Consider the following 18,464-nt stretch of genomic DNA (forward strand, 5'->3'; position numbering starts at 1 on the left):
GCAAGCTACATTGTAGCCACTGCCACCCTGGGGCGCACTGACAGAGGCGAGGCTGCCGGACACTGGCACTACCGGGCCCTCTGAACACCACCAGTAGGCAACGGGTGAAGTGTCTTGCCCAAGGACACAACGACCGAGACTGTCGGAGCCGGGGCTCGAACCGGCAACCTTCCGATTACAAGGCAAACTCTCAACTCTTGAGCCACGATATTATATTAACATTTTCCACACAAGCATTTAAGTGCAAATAATTTTATTGACATAATGACAAAGACAGAAGACAAACCAAATCTGAAAACTGTTATTTGAAGGTCTCCTTTATGTAGTGTTGACTGCGTATCTGTAGTTCTCACTCTAATATATAGATTTTTTTTATTTACATTTTCTACCTACAATCCAAAGGTAAGGTCTGTGAATTGCAGATGACAACTCTGCTGGATGTCATGTTAATGTAACTTTAAAATGACATGATGATCCAGTGATCATCTCATGATGATGACTGAATCATTCAGGTCAAATATGGATTTCTGCTGAGGGACAGGATTTGTAATTATCTGTAATTATCTTTCTCAAGATGCTCAAGATGTTTACTCTATTCTCTTGCTCTTCATGGCCAGAGACTCCATGACAGTGAAGAAATTATGTGGTGTTTCTGTTTCCTCCAGTTCAGAGTTGGCACAGAAATCAGGAGGCAAGTAGTCCATAGGGTTTGAGGTGCCAATTACCCAGTTGAAGGTGCTGAAATTAAAAAAATACAAGTTTACTTGTATGACTAGGTTACCAACATCAAATTCAAAATTTACAGATGGAAAGCAGAGAATAGAACACCGTAACACTTCAGTGTCTTAACTTTTGCATGGTTCAGGGTCAAAAATCCAAAACAGGTTCTCATACATATGATTCTGTTTTCTACTGTATAATATAATAATATGATATGTGTTTGCATTATATTGTTAGACATACTGTAATAAAAAGAAATTCCCTCTCAAATCTAAAATGGTTGCTGAAGTTGTTTTTAATATCATTAGCACAGTTTTTGTTCCATTTTGTCTGTTTTAGTTTTATATTACTGCGACAAAGTGGGTGGAGCATTTGCACACTTTAACACTCACCATTTGTCTTATGCGTGTTAATTTTACACACAACATTATATTGTTTTGTCTGCTTGTGCTTATTTGCTGTGGTTTGCCAATCCTAAGGTAACATTGCTTCACTTTGTGTGTGTGTTAAATTTGTGGTTAACATCAAAACAGTTGATCAAGTTAAAGGAAATACACACACATACATTTTCAAGTTTCTTTTATAATGTTCAATTTTTAAAAAAATTTTTTCCCCAGGATCCATGCAGGTCAAGTATCTTGTTACTTTTATAGTGCTGGTGATGTCATGGTTGACATCACTGGGCCAAACCAAGTTGGGAAGGGGGGGGGGGGGGGGTCTTTCTGTAGGAAGGCTTGTTTTAAATGGATTTGTTAAGAATATTTGAATTATTATTGAATTTTTAATTATTTATTTATAGGGAACCATTTAGCCATGAAATTGAGCTAGTGATAAATTACTGAGTGTTATGTGTTTCTCAGATGTTCATGTTGCTTTGTAGTTTTACTGGCTTACCAGCTATTGGTATATCTGGACTAACTGGCTGTGTAGGCTTCAGATGGGGAGAGGTGTGCTGTGTGTGTTGTGTGCCTGTCATGTTGGTTAGTATATATTAATTTATGGAATTTCATTTATGTCTAAGTTTCATATGTCATGTAGAATACTGTAAATCTTATCTAATCTACCCTTTTCTCATAACTCAACTTTTTTTGCTGAGTCTGTCTACATACCTTCCCTTTACATTCGAGACAGACTCTCTTACAGTTACCTGACAGTGAGCCACCCAGATTGTGGAGTATAGCTTGTGAAGGACACAGGGATGCAGCCGATCTCAGTAAAGACAGTTGAATAAAAGCCTGAAAACATACAGTATAAGTTATATGTAAACAGGCTACCTGAGTGGCATAAATGAAAAAAAAGTGTTATTTTACATTTACTAAATTCACTACTATTTCTTTTTATTTTGTCATAAATAGGAATTTACACTTCTTGTCACTATGCTCGACATGCATGCACAGGCAAAGGTAATTTGGTCATTTAGTAGTACATTGGCTTAACCTAATAACTAGTAGGATAGAAAGGTTTATTGTAACATACTGCCAATCCTTTACTACAATGTCTACTTGAAATTACCAATCAGTGTGTACATTTACACAAAAATAAATTAAAATTTGTCTTCCAAAATAATGAAAATAGCACATAGCACTAGTGGTAGTATTCATGGCCTTTCAGCCTTAGAATTAGTACAGAACACATTTATTTTTGCTTCTTCTTACCATTTTCTGAAAGACTGCCATACCAGGTGTTGGTTAGCACACCCATTCCCCAAGAGGAGGAGGAGCCCATGAACACCTGACCCATCAGTTTAGCATCAGGGGGAACTTGCATGGGAATGAAGGAGGAATCCAGCTTCATCTTCTTGCAAGAGAGTGTTTTCCAGTTGGACTCGTAATAGACCCCCTGAAAGGATGAACAAAGAGAGTGAATGCTCTTTGCCTGTTCACATCTTGGCTTGTATGCTGCCACTGTAGTATTGTAGCCAGCACGGTCTTATAATATGTTTGCATAAATATCAGTGTGTTTTTGTCATTTTATACTTTCATTTTATTTTTTCAAATGTCACACTACGTTTATTTATTTTTTTATTCTAAAGATTGGAATTCTGTTTATGTGTTAGGTAAGACAGAAGAAATGAGTAATTTGAATGATATTTAGATACTTTTTGAAGTGGGAGGGATCATTATGAAGGAAAAAAAACACAAAACATCAACAGTGTAATGAGGCTTTACTACCTCTCTAAAAAGCATCAGCTGGTCCAGAGCAAAGTCCTGATTGTCACCAATTCCGAAGTTTTTAACTCGCATCCTCTGTCCCAAAGCATCATAGGTTATTATTCCCGTTGAGGAGATGAGTCCATCGCCAGTCATCTGAAAAGGAGAGATAAAAGCCAGTTTTATGAATGACCTAAACATTACTTAATGGTCATTAAATTATATTTAATCTGCTATGTCTTTAGTTCAAAAGTTTGTATGATGTCTGACTGCACTACTGAGAAAAGCACAGAGAACTGTCTAATTGATTCACAGCAAGAAACTGGATATCATGTGTCCATCCAAGCAAAAAAAATCTTTGTCTCAATGAAATGAAGTGTTTCTAGTTGTGAGAACTCATCTGAAGCAAATGATATCATCTTGTGAGGCTTGTGAGCATGTGAGCAAGTGAATGTCTCAAACATATATTCCTGAACTTGTCTCTAGTTAATGTCTAAAACCCAGGTACTAATGTTAAAACATATTTCAGTACAAGTTGAAGTACTTCAACTTCAGCTTATTGATCAGCTGACCTGGTCTTTGTGGATCTACACAGCTGAATTCAACAATACATCAGCAGTTATTTCATAAGTTGTCCTGGCTGGTTTCCATCCTTTATACTGACAGTAAGCTGTTTATGCTGTCTTCATATTATACTGTATACAGCCACAATCAGCTTAATTTCAAATTCATTTCAAAACTTCTGAGTATTTTCATGAAACCTTTAAATAATGCATTCAGATTGTTTTGCAGCATGTTTCACAATATGTAAAAATATAATGCCACACGTACAGACCCAATATTTGATTTACAAAAGTGAGGACTTACATGTAAACTTTGCATTTCCAGTTTATCCAATACCACTGCAATATAGTGTCAACATGAATATAGCTAGCAACACTCTGTGTGACAAACTGCACACACACTCATGTGTTTGGCTAGATGCTGAAGTGCGGGTTAGGCAAACCAAGTGTGCGACAAACCAAAGGTAACAAGCTTTTTTTGAAAATGCGTGAACTAGAAAGTACAGATATTTTTTAAAAATGTAGGGAATAAAAATAAAAAGTTGTCAGAAAAATAAATACTAAAGAAAAGTACAGACACCTGAAAATTCTAGTTAAGTACAGTAATGAAGTATTTAGACTTCATTACTTTCCATCTCTGTTAAAACCTAATCCGTACATATTAAGGCACAAAAAACTGCTCTGTTGCTGCATAATCATACTATTATGTAAGGACATATTACATCCAACAGAAAAGGGTTTAGTTGGCATAAAATGCAAGAGAAGTTTGCTTAACACTGATCAGAGCAATAGAGATATATAGTAAGTTCCTAAAGATTATCTGTGGAGCACATCAGTGAACTCACCACAGTGAGCCCTCCACTCAGCAGCTCTGGAACGACTGTGGAACAGAAAGTCAAAGTCAAGCTTCATTTGTTATAACAATCTAAAATTAAATGCATAAATATACTCATTGGAGAACCTTAGCTTACTATACAAATTAATCTTGGCAGCCTAGTTTGACTATACCTGGTTTTTAAGATAGATTAAAAAATATGTCTGTGTCTCTGAGTAAAAATAACTTTTCTAACATTATGAATTGAGTTTTTTCATATTTCTGTTTCAGGCACATTTAGCAGGTCTCTTAACACAGATATAGACATCAGTTTGAGTATCTTGTTCATCTAAGTCCATACTCACCACAGGGTTTTGGGTATTGGGCGACACCCACTGCCAGCAAGAGGCTCAGGCAGGACAGCACACTAATGAAGTTCATGGTGAGAAAGTTGCAGAGTCGCCGGACCAGGAGAATCTGTGAGCGCTCTGGTTCAGGAAACACTTCCATATAAATCTGCTAACAGGAGGCAGTGCCCACATCATGTGACGTCCTTGTGCGTTTTCTGGACTATCTACTTCACTAAATAATTAACAGTTGTACTTTACAGTTTACAAGACATGGCTGTTTTTAATGTTGAAGCCTAAAGCTCATGACTTAAACTGAAAATAAAATGCAAGTAGGCTATTCTAATATGCCTTATATTTTATCTTAAATTTACATATCTTTTGCAAAAAAAAAAGGGGTGTATAGAATGTCATTAAAGTATTAAAGAAAAGGTCCTTAATCTGAAAGATAAAAATTAATAATAATAAAAATGAACATTAATAGTATAGCCCTTTTTGAAGGTTATTGCAAACAATTAATCCTTAACCTATAATTATTTTGCATTGCATGTGTTGCAAGTCTTCTTACGGTTTGTGCTATTCAAACCTGAAGATTTAGTGCCTTTCTCAAAAACAAATTTACCTGTAAATCATTAGTTAATGGGCTAAATGGCTCCAATCTTTTAACTGCAGATGTAAATATTCCCATGTTATTCTAAATAACTCCACCTGCTTATTTCTCAGCCTTGATGACAAAAGCATATCTGAATGTCACACTGTGGCGAGTTCTTCAGGATCCTTTGGTTATGCACTTCTACCGGGGGAACTAAAAATTAAACAACTGACTCACTTAAAAGCATCAGTTAGTACAGACCAAAGGTCTCACCGGCTTTAAAAACTAACGTTTTTAACTTGCATACTCTAAAAGCATGATAGGTTATCAATCCTGCTGAGGTGATCTGCCCACTGACATTCTAGGTTTTGAATACCACAAGTGGCAACAATGATTAATACATCAACATTAACCAAAATACAAAAAGTAATGCTTACTTTATGTGTTGAGTATTTGTATAAAAACAAATATGATCGCCACCACTTTTCAGTAGCCCAACTGTAGCTGATTAATAATGTCATTATTTCAAATATTCCTCTAATGTTCAGAAATTCTAACGGTCACCTTCTTATTATTCTTCCCTACATAACAAAATCCACAATGACACTTTAATAAATATATTTTTTACTTGTCATTATTATTTATTTTTACCTGTGAGTGAGTGTGATAAATGACCCCCTTTATTCAGGGCATTACAGTTCACACAAGGCCAATTTCCAGTGGAAAGAGATTTGGGAAAAAAATAAAAATGTATATCAGCATATGCATGTTCATCATATATATAAATCTGTCTTTACACAATTGACTCTCAAATTAGCAGAATGCATAGTGGTAAATAAAGAAGGATTATCAAATACTTTACCAAGAGAAATGGGTGAAAAAGCAGAAGCTATTAAATACATTGTGTGCGTTACTGTCAGTGCTAAATTTCATATAAATAACAAGTAGCATTAATATAACAGCATGATTAAATGATCTTAAAATGCCTGTTGAAAAATAAATGAGGAAGATGTCTGGGGAATCTGCTTAAAAATTATGTTCACAAACAGTGAGATCTGTAAAAAGTCTTAAAAGTAATTTTTAAAAATATGATCTATCTATCTATATATATATATATATATATATATCTATATACCTATATCTATATATATACCTATATCTATATATATACCTATATCTATATCTCTATATATATCTATATCTATATCTCTATATAGATATCTCTATATAGATATATATATATATATATATATCTATAGATATATATATATATATATATATCTATATATATATATATCTATTAGGGGTGCAACGATATTCGTATCGATATTGAACCGTTCGATACAGTGCTTTCGGTTCGGTACGCATATGTATCGAACAATACAATTTTTTTCAATTTTTTTTTTTTTTTTTGTGTCCCGTTTGGATCTATAGCCATCAGAATTGTTGTCTTGAGGCCAAGAAAGATGCCAAGAGGATTTATTTTAAGTGGATCATCATATTGGTCCATTTGATTGACCTTTATTATAATTATGAATTTATTTTATTTTCAGTTGCAAACGGGACAGACATGACTGTGGGATAGGACAGGGGGAAAGAATGAAAGAAAGAGGGGGAGAGAAAGAAAGAAAACCAAAGGGGAGAAAAAAAAAGAACAATACAAAATTTGTAATTTATTTTATCAACTTTCCTTCTGACCATGCTGTCTGTGTTGAGTGCTCAGTGAATCTGCGTTCGACTACTCCGCCTAGGCTGCACTCTCGAGCCTAGGCGGAGTAGTCGAACGCAGATTCACTGAGCACTCAACACAGACAGCATCGTCAGAAGGAAGAGCGCAGGGCAAGCTAGCGAGACAGAAGTGGACCTCCCCACCCTCATTCAGATCTGGCGTTTGGAATTATTTTGGTTTTCATGTGACGTATGACCCTGAAGGTAAGCGAGTCATGGACTAAAGTAAAACAGTATGTTGGATGTGCCATGCAATGCTCAATTACATGGGTGGGAGCTAGTGTGTTAGCGCAGTTAGCTCGTTAACGTGTTGGCCGTCTAGCCCCTCTGTATAGGGTAGCTCGTTAACGGAGATTTGCCGTGTTGTGGCGTTAAGGTTATTTCAACGAGATTAACCTGAAAGCACTAGTGGGAACACAACGAATATGACTGCACATTTACACCGACATCATCCTAGTGCAAAGACAAAAACAACAAGCATGCATGCTACAAACTTTAGCCGAGTCATTTAGACAGCTGTTAGCACAGGATTCTCCTTATGGAGACCTGATATGTTTAATATGCTGCTGAGAATATAGCCCAGAAGAAGCGGATAGTATAGCTTTTATTTTGGAAAGAGACATTTCTCTGTAATAAACTCTCTTTTCCAAAGATGAGTGATTCCTCAATCAGATACAGGGCTCGCAATATCGCTAGCCCGACGTCCCGGGGCTATCTCTGCCCTGCCTGTCGGGCTATTGTAGGAAGGAAAAATATATGTCAATGCTTTTGCATTCTTTCAGAAATGTAGCTGGGAAATTATGTCATTGGGTGAGCCACTGTCAATATGTGACATATTGAAATCGTGTTTGAATTTGCGCTTGTTTTTTTGCTTTCACTTTGCAATCGTGCGAACTGTGTATAGAGAGCGACAGCACTGATCTGTGAGTGATGATAATTTGTGCACCAATTCCTCTGACATCGTCTTATTAATTGTTAGCTTACTATGCAAACATGACAAGTGAAATCTCCCGCAGCTTAAACATGTGAGAGGTTGATCGCGCAGAGAATCGCTGAGCTTATGTGAGTGCGGCAGGATATATATTTCACTACGATGACCTGGATGACTGAGAACCTTCACAGACAGATATATATTTTAGTTCTGCTGAGCCTAATAAGACAGGTCAGGGTGAAGAAGTGACAGCCAAAGAAAAGCTTACCACAAAACGGAGAAGTTATGACAAATCAGACTATAAGGCAAAAAGAAAGTGCAGCTTTATGGTTTCATGGACAAAAGAATTTCTGTGGCTGCAATATGACGAGCTAAAAAACAACACGCACAAGGGTTAGGGTTAAATTTAAAAACTGTACTTTTGTGTTAAAATATATATTTATAATTTTAATAAATGACAAATTAAAAAGGCATGAACATTTTTTTTTGTATCGAAAAAATATCGAACCGTGACACCAAAGTATCGAACCGAACCGGACCGTGAATTTTGTGTATCGTTGCACCCCTAATATATATCTATATATCTATATAGGTTCAGGCCTATGCATATATATATATCTATATCTATATATATAGCAGTTGTCAGCCACCTCCTGTACATGGATGACATCAAGCTGTATGCCAAGAGTGAACGAGACATCGATTCACTGATCCACACTACCAGGCTATACAGCAATGACATTGGAATGTCGTTCGGACTGGAGAAGTGTAGTCGGATGGTATCAAAGAGAGGGAAGGTAGTCAGAACTGAGGGGATTGAACTACCAGAAGGCAACATTGCAGAGATAGAGGACAGTTACAAGTACCTGGGGATCCCGCAGGCAAATGCATAGGCCTGACAACTGCTCCGTTCCGTAGTCGGTATCCGTAGCCAGTCTTGTTAATGATCTCACTGAGGGGGTTCAGGCCTATGCAGAACAGCAGTGGGGACAGAGCATCTCCTTGGTAGATCCCGCACTTGATGGTGACTTGTGCTATGGGCTTGGAGTTGGCCTCTAGTGTTGTACGCCACATCCCCATTGAGTTCCTGATGAAGGCTCTTAGGGTCCCATTGATCTTGTACAATTCTAGGCATTCCAGTATCCAGCTGTGGGGCATTGAGTCATAGGCCTTCTTGTAATCAATCCAGGCAGTGCACAGGTTGGTCAGTCTGGTCTTGCAGTCTCGGCTGATTGTTCTGTCTACCAGTAGCTGGTGTTTTGCGCCTCTGGTATTCTTGCCAATTCCTTTCTGTGTCCCGCTCATGTATTGACCCATGTGCCTGTTCATCTTAGCCGATATGATGCCTGACAGGAGCTTCCATGTAGTACTGAGGCAGGTTATTGGTCGGTAGTTGGAGGGGACCGGTCCCTTCTTGGGGTCCTTGGGGATCAGGACCGTCCGGCCTTCGGTTAGCCATTCCGGGTGTCTCTCGTTAACTAGCAGCTGGTTCATTTGTGCTGCCAGACGCTCGTGGAGTGCAGTCAGCCTCTTTAGCCAGTAGGCGTGAACCATGTCAGGCCCTGGTGCTGTCCAACTCTTCATACTGGAGACCCTTTCTTGGATATCTGCCACTGTGATGGTTACTGGACCCTGTTCAGGGAGGTCGCTGTGGTCTGCCCTCAGATCCTCTAGCCACTGAGCATTGCCGTTATGGGTTGCGTCCTTCTCTTCCAGTATGCTCTTCCAGTATTGCGCCGTCTCCAGCCTTGGTGGTGCTGTTCTCTTATTGTTCCCTTGCCACTGAGAGTACACCTTTGCTGGTTCTGTGGAGAACAGCTGGTTTATTCTCCTGCCTTCTATCTCTCTGGTGTACCTCCTCAAGCGGCTGGCCAAGGCTGTGAGTCTTTGCTTGGCAGTTTCCAAGGCCTCAGGTATGGACAGCTTGCTGTATTTCTTAGACACCTTCTTTGTCGCACCTTTCTGCAACTCCGTTAGTTGGCTAACCTCCCTCCGTGCTACTTTGATCTTGCCTCCTTCTCCATGGAGGGTACTGCCCCTTGTCGCTGTTCAACTTGTAGCCAAGCATCTCACTGATCACTGCTGCCGTATTGTAGATCAGCTTGTTAGTGTCGGTAATCGTGGTTGTAGGTATTGCCCGTAGTGCTGCATTAACATCATCTAGCAGACCTTCTGAGGGTACTTCACGTAATCTTGGTAACCGGCTACGGGGGATCCAGGTTTCAAGCTTGGCCATGATCCTATTTTTCAGGTCAGTTCCTCTCGCACTCAACGATCCTTCTCCTATCGCACTTGGGGCTATGTACCCAATCTCGGGTGGGGGTGATGATATCTCCCCCCTGACCTGGCGTCCTGACTCCTCCTTGCCGTAGCATTTGTGTTGTACCTCGTCAATCTCTAGCTGTGAGAGCAGTCCCTTCTTTCGAATGTATATATATATCTATATATCGATATAGATATATAGATATATATCTATATCTATATATAGATATATATAGATATATACAGATATAGATATATATAGATATATATCAGTCACACGTTAAAGAGGACAGGTCAAAATCTAAATTTAAGCTACTCTTGTCTGGGTTTTTTTTTTTTATACTTTTATTATTTATTTTGATATATGGTATAATTGTAGAAAGATTTACTGAGTGTACATATTAAATAAAAGGGAAACCTTCATACAGATAAACGCCCACTACATGACCATTCAGAATATGGGTCAAATGGAAACAGCTGCCACTGACTACTGATAGTGATTAGAAAAAGTTGGAAGGTGCTCCATCTTTATCTTAGGACTGATAGTCGTTTACACCACATAAAAAGGGGCATAATTTACAGGAGGTCACTGTGGATCAAATGTTTTACTTGGTTAATATTAAATGCAAACCAAAGTATTTATTTTATCAACACGCTGGCAGTTTGGTTGTTGATTCAGCACTTTGTTCCAATTTTACTCTCTACAGTTACCAGGGTAACAAACACAAATCACTCAAGCACAAGCCAGCAAGTTTGAGGTAGTTTTACTTTACTTGTTTTTCTACTTCTGCACCACTACAACAGAAGGAAATACTGTACTTGTACTTCCTACATTTATTTCACGACTGCAGTTAAATAAAAGTTAGATAAGAATAATTTAATCTCCCCCACAGATTATAGAAGTAAAACAATAACAATTAAGTGAGTAATGAATAATTAAACTTAGGAATACATGGCTATTATTTTAATAGCCCTTTCTAGATGCAAACTGGCTGCTTTTTTGTTTTTTGTTTTATTAAGCAAACAATTAAGAAATTATTCAAGAAAATATGCATAAATTTGATCCATGGTTAAAATCATTTAAAAGTTACGGCTAGATACAAGATTTCTCAAAATTGCATCCACCTGAACTACTGGAACAGTAATAAGTTATTGTATAAGTAAATAAATATAAATATTTCTAAATATTTAATGATAACTGTCTTTAGACTGTTTAGATACATTTTTGCAACAATACACTTTTAAATTTATGAACATTTTCAGAATTTAGTTTTTATTTGTACCATGGCACTTGTACAAAGTGGTGAATATCCTTAGATTGTACTAAGCTAAGAAGCTATAACTGGTAGTATTTTAAGTAGATTCAATGAGTTTAGAGCTTCATGGACTTATCAACAGGTTTGTTAACTTTCCTTAGTTCTCAACACAGAAAAGCCAAAAAACAACACTGATTGTCATCAGTAGCTTCATGCTGTTATTATTGCTCGCTCCCTACTCTTGACTCGTACATATCAAGTTTGTCGAATTTTTAACAAAACAAGCAAACGAAAAAAAAGTGAACTGCAGGGAAGAAACTTACCTGCATGTGTTCTCGAGCAAGACTGCCTTCAACTAATCTTGACTTGTGACTTTGTTCATGTCACTTAACGTTAAGTTAAAGTAATTCTTTCAGCATATGTTGGAAAAATATGGTTGTTTAAAGTTATTATAAGAAAAAAAGTATTATAATACGAAAGCTCCACATTACAAACTATAATAAATGGACTTTTATTTGTCCTTTTTTGTTTGATTAACTTTTTTATTATTATTTAGTCACTTTAAAAAAAAAAACTTTTAAAGAAAAAACAATAGGATACTACAGATCTGCCAGTTTTCCGCATGAAATGCTCCTCTACCTGATGAAGCAAGCAAACATTTTTGCTGCAAATAAACTTCTGGTGTAGACCAAAATCAGTATCCTTTTAAAATAAGCTGAAAATCACAGCTAGTAGACAGATGTGAGACAAGTAAATCTCATAAAAACAGTTTGATAGACAAAAACAATACAGGTTACACATAATTGGATGCATATTATATTTATTTTTCAATATGCATATTAAATATTAACCTTTTTTTATACCTTAGATTCCCTTGGCATCTCAAGTTTCAGGGCAATCATTAAAACAACCATCTTTAAAGAAAAGGAATAAACTCAAACATTTCAGTGCAAAGTGCTCAAGCCAAGTTCATTAAAACAACATACGATCCTGTCTCCGAGTTTAAAAATGAATTAGTTGACATGTATAAATAAAAGAAAACGAAAACAAGTCTGGCAGCTGTCCATAATAACTGAACTGATGTTACAAGAACAAACCCCTTTTTTTTCCAGTGTAAGTTCCCTTGGTTTGCAGCAAAGCATCAACTTACAAATTCTCACTTCATATACATATATTAATATGAACATTTTGTGTATTTTAATATAATCTTGTTACAGTTTCTACAAGAGGTCCATATGAATTAAATATTATATTAGGTGAACTTCTGTGATTTAGAGGTTTAGGATTACTCGGGATTTCTGCGTATTATCCACATACAATCTGTTGATATTGTCAGGGTTTTATAGATAATGTTGGCTCGTTTTGGAGATTATCATTACTCCAAAATTTGCAATGCACTCACACGTACACCTTGTTATCACCAGAGGACACTATTGGCATAAATGTCAAGTCATACGCAGGAACCCTGAGTACTGTGCGTGTGACCTTGCCTAAGCATAGGCAGACGCAAACTTGTTTGTTGTTTAGTTTCAGTCAAATGATCGCTCCACAGTCATGCTCATTCTGAGTGTGTTGAACTCTGGTAGAAAAGGCATCGTCTTTATCTGGCATCATCTCAAAAAAAACAACTCAAACGGCAGATTTTTAGCACACAGACAAAATGTCGTCCACTCACATTCATCCCTAACTTTCACCGCACACTCCATATTCCTCCCCATCCACCCAGCTTTATCTCAATAATGTATTTTTGAAACCTGTCCACTGCATTAATTCACAAATATTTCTGCTCATTCAACCACTCCACTTTGGTGATAACAATTTGCCATTCTTCCTGTAGCATTCCCTAACTGACTTTCTACATGGTATCTAGGATAAGCTTAACATAATTACATTATTAGTAATTACAGCTCTGTCTATGCTCCCTACTTTTCCTTTTAGTGCCCAGTTACCATTTCAACAATTCACAGCTTTACACATCAGTACCAGTCACTCCAACACACAGGTAACCCACACACACTCATCTGAACAAGCACACATCAGAACTGAGGACTATGTATGTCAAATCATCAATGACACAGTGCAGATAAGGTGTGCTGACATTAAAGATGTACATAAAGATTTAGAGAAACAGAAGGAACATGCAGGTGATTCCAGTTGCTGAAATGGAAGTTTAGAGTCTCAGTTTTTGTTATGGTTGGAATTACAGTAAAGTTGACGTGTCTGAAGAGACAGATTCTGGGTGGGGTAAATTTTCAAAGCCTGTTCTTAAACCGCATAATCAGGAGAAAGTCACTTGATGCAAAGAAGATTCAGCAGTTTAGACAATAAGTGGCTATGCTCCAGAAAGAAAACTTTGAGTTTTTAGTAGATGCAAGGGCTGAGTGTGATGCCCACATCTAACACTGAAAATTTATGGACCCTTAGTCTTATCCTCCTACTCCTTCGTGGCCGACTGTCAGCAGTCTGAGACTTCAGAGGTGTTGGAGTCACTGGCAAGTTTCCGACGTTGCCTCACAGATTTCTCCTCATCCTGTAGAGAAGACAGTGTTTTAACCATTTGGTGTAACTTAAATCTAATGCCAAGAGATCCTCCGTTTCTCGCCTGACAAAATCTCATCTTGGACACAAGATATCAAACATAAAATGTCTTAGGAAGGTTTACAGGACCTTGGTACTAGCATGTTTGACATAATAAAGCGTATGGTGACTGTATGTTTCATTGTATTATTTGTAATGTGGAGTGTAATAAACATTGAAGCATTTTAAGGGTCTGAAGATTTGCTGGAGAGCTTTTCATCTAAAGAGGTGAGTTATTATTGTTTCATTGGAGCAAAGACTGGTTGCTGGAGCTCAGAGAATTAAAACTGTAGTGTTACCGTCTGAAAAACTCCATTCTGTCCCCACTCCCCAGGAGAGTGGTCTTCAGGGTACTCTGCTTCATCCTCCTCTTCCTCCCCTTCTTCCTCTCTTACTGTGTCCATTCCATCTTCCTCATATTCTGTCAGACAGTCCGACTCCTCCGCTGATCAGAAAGATTTAGAGGAGATATTATAGAAAGAAATTATTGAGACTGACCCATCCATTTAAGGTGGCACTCATAAAATATCAGGAACATCCCCTATTATATTCAAGAAAAGAGACAAGGATACAATTCCTTATTTATCAGACTTATTGAATTGTACGTTGTCACAAAGGAGAATGCTGTAAGCTCTGTCTTTACTATTCTACATCAGAAGGAAAATATATTCCAACAAAACATCAAGAGCAACTCTTTCTAGACAATAATGAATTAGTAATTATTTACCTTCTGCAGCAAGGTAGCTTTGGACTGGCTCTATCCTCGATACAATCTCTGCAAGATCAGTGAAGTCAGCTCCTGGACACGTGTAGGACTAATGGACAACATGTTATTATTAGTATTACATATAGAACTTGCAGGTTCACCTTTAAAGACACGAGTTACAGCAGCCATGTAAGATAGGATTAATAGTTTAAGTGTGCGTATGTGCCCTTCTCACATCTGTTCTCTTGCTGTCATTGTAGTCGGCTGAACGATGGTCTTTCAGCATGTTCTCGATGATGTCACCCCGAGCCCAGCCAGTGAACACTAACTTGCCGTGCTGAAAGCCCACATCCTGCAATACACAGTAGTTCAAATGAAAGCTGTAAGTGTTTAGAAACAGACCAACTGATTTAAATTCAGACTGAAACACTGATGGATCCTGTGGTGTATTTAGAGTAATAATAAACATTTATATTTGCACTATGGGATGTTAAACCAACAGTTGACTAATTAAAGCTGTGATAGCTTTTCTTATGTTGCAATATACTATCTAAAGCTAGTAGCTTTACTTAAAAAAAAACATTTAAAAAATTAGCTGTCGATTCCATTTTCAAAGAAGCCCACATTGTTTTCCAGTATAAACAGAAACCAAAGTAGTACTTCTCCCTTTTTTGCCCAAATAATCAGATGATAGACACACGAATTTTAAAGCTGATCCATAATATGAGACTAGGGATTTACACAACTGTACTTGATGGGTTTAGATTTTATTATTGTCATTTGTATTAGGAAATATTTAACCATATATGCTTAGAGGTGTATAATCAATTGTGTAGTGATAGGATGTGTGATCGTACTTGTTTTTCAGATTCTCACCCTTCAAAGAGATTACACCCATTTTGGAAGTAGCCTGATTTCAGGTTCACACAAATAAAGTGTATTTTTGTGCAATTAAAAACCCCATACTGGGTAAGTAACTCACATAGATCTCATCAAACTTGCCAAAGTCCATGGTCTTGAAGCGGTCAATGGGTGGTCTGATGTACTCACAGTAGGCACTCTTCTTAACCACTTCTAACTGTCGCACGCACGACACATAGGCCAACCGTGACTGGATCTCTGCCATGTCCGGCACCTACAGAAGGGAGTATCATAGATCTTTATTCAGACAACACACTACCAGATTTCACAATAAATAAATAAAGATGAATCTGCTGATTCCATAGCAGAATTGGATATGCTACACATTGATCAGATGGACTCAAAAGGTACCACTGCCTCATACTGCCAACCCATAAAAGGCTTTTTCCCAGAAAAATCTTTCATAGAAAAATTTTGGCACCCTCTAAGAAAGTTTTAGCTCGAGCCAAATAGAAACATTTGGAACCAGTATTGTTGGACTCCACTTACTCAGTTACAAAAGACATTTATGTTAGCCCAATCTAAGACAGGAAAACTCCTGCATCCAGTACCTTTACTTTCTCTGCCCAGGGATTGATCCGTTTCCACAGCAACCACCAGCCCGACAGGCAATCGCCATAGTTACACAAGTCAGTCTCATCTTGACTACCCACGTCGATGGCAATGACTGTTCTGGCACCCGTGTTCCTCGCAATGTCCGCTGTTAGACGTTTAACACCAGTTTTTTCACACACAAGCACACAATCACGCAGACGAACGACCATAGCGTCACAAAATCCGGCAGCAGAGATGATAAGACAATAAATACGGTGTTAATAAGTTTGTTTCAGGTTTGCCTCCAGAAACCTTCATTTTTAGAGGCTCAATGTTCTAACAGACGTACACCACAAAAACACAAAACTTTTAAGACATACAAGTTGTAAGCTCACTTCAGAGAATTTACAGCCAATTAAATGAGATGTATATATGTAAACTATACATATTTCCTGGCCAAATAGCGCAGGGCCTTTTTTATCCCCTTATTAAAAGGAGCTTTGCAATAGTAGGCATTTTTGTGGTGTTGAGTCTGTGGAAGACAACCCACAAGCCTGAAACACTGATCCAGCACCCCAAGAACAACTTTAAAAGCAGCTACACAGAAGGCAGAGTGAAACAAACAAACACAGGATGTTAATTTGACAAAGTTCCCTTCCACTGGATCAATCTTTTGGGCCCAGGCAGCACCATATTTCACAAAGCATTAGCCGGGACACAATGAGAAATGATTTAAATGCAGAGCAGAAAACTGCAATAGGCCAGTCTCATTGTGAAATATGGTTCTGTTTCTTCAGTACAGAGGATATTTTTTTATTATAAATACATCAACCCAGACTCAGGGGAATTTTCACCGCCACATCAAAATGAAAACTATGTAGTATGCATCTCAATTGTCATCATCATCGCACAAACATTTCAGGAATATGTACCTTTGGCTCTGTGCAGTTGCTTTTAAGCAATGATCATCCATTTACTAGTCTGCAGACAAAAAAAGTTGTTCCCCTGAGTCTGAACACACACCACTGATTTTTCCTCTTGTTGAAAGCACGTGACAAAAAAAACTTACGTTTTATTCTTACAGCTTAAACAGAAACCTCACCAGGCAGCTTTTTGGGTTTGTTTTAATGTAAACTTGCCTGAAGTAGTTAATTTTGAAAATGTGTGGAACATTTGTATGATTATAATACCAATTAAGATTTTGCTGCAAGCCTGTTAAAAATATTATTGCCAATCATACAACAGTTTCAACATGAGAAGAATCAGAATGTAATCTCAAAGCAGACTGGCGTCTTATGCATGGCGGTTTTGATGTCAGAAGAGGATTTGTTTCCATTTCTTCAAATGTATATTTACTAGAAACTTCTCTCCAACATTTTTAATTCTATCCCTATCTGACACCAGGCTGCTTCACATACAAATACATCCCCACTGTTTAATGCAATATTTCCTAGTTGTAGAAAAAGCCTTGTATTTATATAAAATTTAAATAAACTTTAAACGTTGCATTTCTTCCCCCATCTGGCAAACCAGGTTACTTCAGCGATTGATTTAAAGTATAGTTTGTTTTAATCTGGGCTTTTCAGTCCACTGATTTGAATTTTCTCATTATATAAATTTGAACCGGCTTAATATTCAGATGGGGAAAGCTCAGCAATACCACAGGACTTTCCTCCATTAACATTAAGCATTCATCCACTTACTTAAAAACACAACCTCTTAATATTGCTAACCTAAAAACCACCATTCAAAGCATCCCCCCATCACCATCCCACCTTCCCCCTCCTCTGGGAGACAGGAGTTGGATAGAAATTAAGGACTGGATTGGTTCGGGGTGGGGTGAGGTGGGGAGCAGGGGGTTACCACCTATACTTGCCTGGCAGGTTGTTGATGTAGCCACCATCCATTAGCAAGTTGCCATCTTTGGGGTCGCAGAGAGGCGGCAGGTACCCTGAGAGGGTCATGCTCGCCCGTACATAGCGCCACAGTGAGCCTGGCACACCAAGGAGGGAAGGAGGGAGGAGGAAGGGGGGGATAACATCTCAATAATGTTTGCTATACGTTTCAGATTAGTGTCGACACAGACCGCAATCCAAACACCAGAGCGAGGTCGGACAAAAGAAGGTAGTCGATCCCTGCAAAGGCTAGGACTGTCGTTCTGCCTACCTTTAAACTCTGCTGTAAACCACTGCAAACCTCATTACCTTGCACATAGATCCTGTGTGGCTTGTGCAAAAGGTAAAAAAGTAAATGGCAACCATCACAGAGAATCAAGGTTGTTTCATCTCCAAACTATGTCCCAAAAACAGTGCTTCACTGCATATGATCCTCCTTTATAAGTTCCTCAAAATCTACAGACCTAT

General features: G+C 37.9%; 2 protein-coding genes across 5 annotated transcripts in view; both read right to left on the minus strand.

Moving 5' to 3' along the window:
* Positions 1–236: 236 nt before the first annotated feature.
* On the minus strand, positions 237–4,795 carry LOC113023249 (ependymin-like). Its single transcript, XM_026169273.1, has 6 exons — positions 4,613–4,795; positions 4,279–4,313; positions 2,892–3,026; positions 2,376–2,559; positions 1,868–1,955; positions 237–738 (listed from the first exon to the last, which is right to left on the minus strand). Exons 1-6 carry the CDS (start codon positions 4,755–4,757, stop codon positions 588–590), a joined length of 738 nt encoding a protein of 245 aa, XP_026025058.1. The 5' UTR covers positions 4,758–4,795; the 3' UTR covers positions 237–587.
* Positions 4,796–12,537: 7,742 nt separating this feature from the next.
* The window catches only part of pnpla6 (patatin-like phospholipase domain containing 6), a 36,833-nt gene continuing 30,906 nt past the window's right edge, over positions 12,538–18,464 (minus strand). For 3 of the 4 annotated variants that reach the window (XM_026170345.1, XM_026170346.1, XM_026170344.1), the window contains 6 exons: positions 16,119–16,267; positions 15,629–15,781; positions 14,882–14,998; positions 14,668–14,755; positions 14,240–14,385; positions 12,538–13,893 (listed from right to left, as the gene is read on the minus strand). In XM_026170345.1, coding sequence (XP_026026130.1) covers positions 13,819–13,893; positions 14,240–14,385; positions 14,668–14,755; positions 14,882–14,998; positions 15,629–15,781; positions 16,119–16,267 — 728 coding nt within the window. In that variant the 3' untranslated portion in view covers positions 12,538–13,818. Of the gene's footprint in view, positions 13,894–14,239; positions 14,386–14,667; positions 14,756–14,881; positions 14,999–15,628; positions 15,782–16,118; positions 16,268–17,977; positions 18,095–18,464 lie in introns of all 4 variants that reach the window. The other variant, XM_026170343.1, reaches the window with a different exon arrangement.

Source organism: Astatotilapia calliptera, chromosome 6 (genome assembly GCF_900246225.1).
Source record: "Astatotilapia calliptera chromosome 6, fAstCal1.2, whole genome shotgun sequence".
Lineage (NCBI taxonomy): Eukaryota > Metazoa > Chordata > Actinopteri > Cichliformes > Cichlidae > Astatotilapia > Astatotilapia calliptera.

Bases quoted from the DNA above. Each gene is read 5' to 3' on its own strand.
- LOC113023249 (XM_026169273.1), bottom strand. From the start codon at position 4,757: ATGGAAGTGTTTCCTGAACCAGAGCGCTCACAGATTCTCCTGGTCCGG. The intron at 2,560-2,891 runs GTAGTAAAGCCT...TCATCCTTTCAG, and splicing joins AGCTGATGCTTTTTAGAGAG to GGGGTCTATTACGAGTCCAA. The intron at 739-1,867 runs GTAACTGTAAGA...TTTTAATTTCAG, and splicing joins TCTGGGTGGCTCACTGTCAG to CACCTTCAACTGGGTAATTG.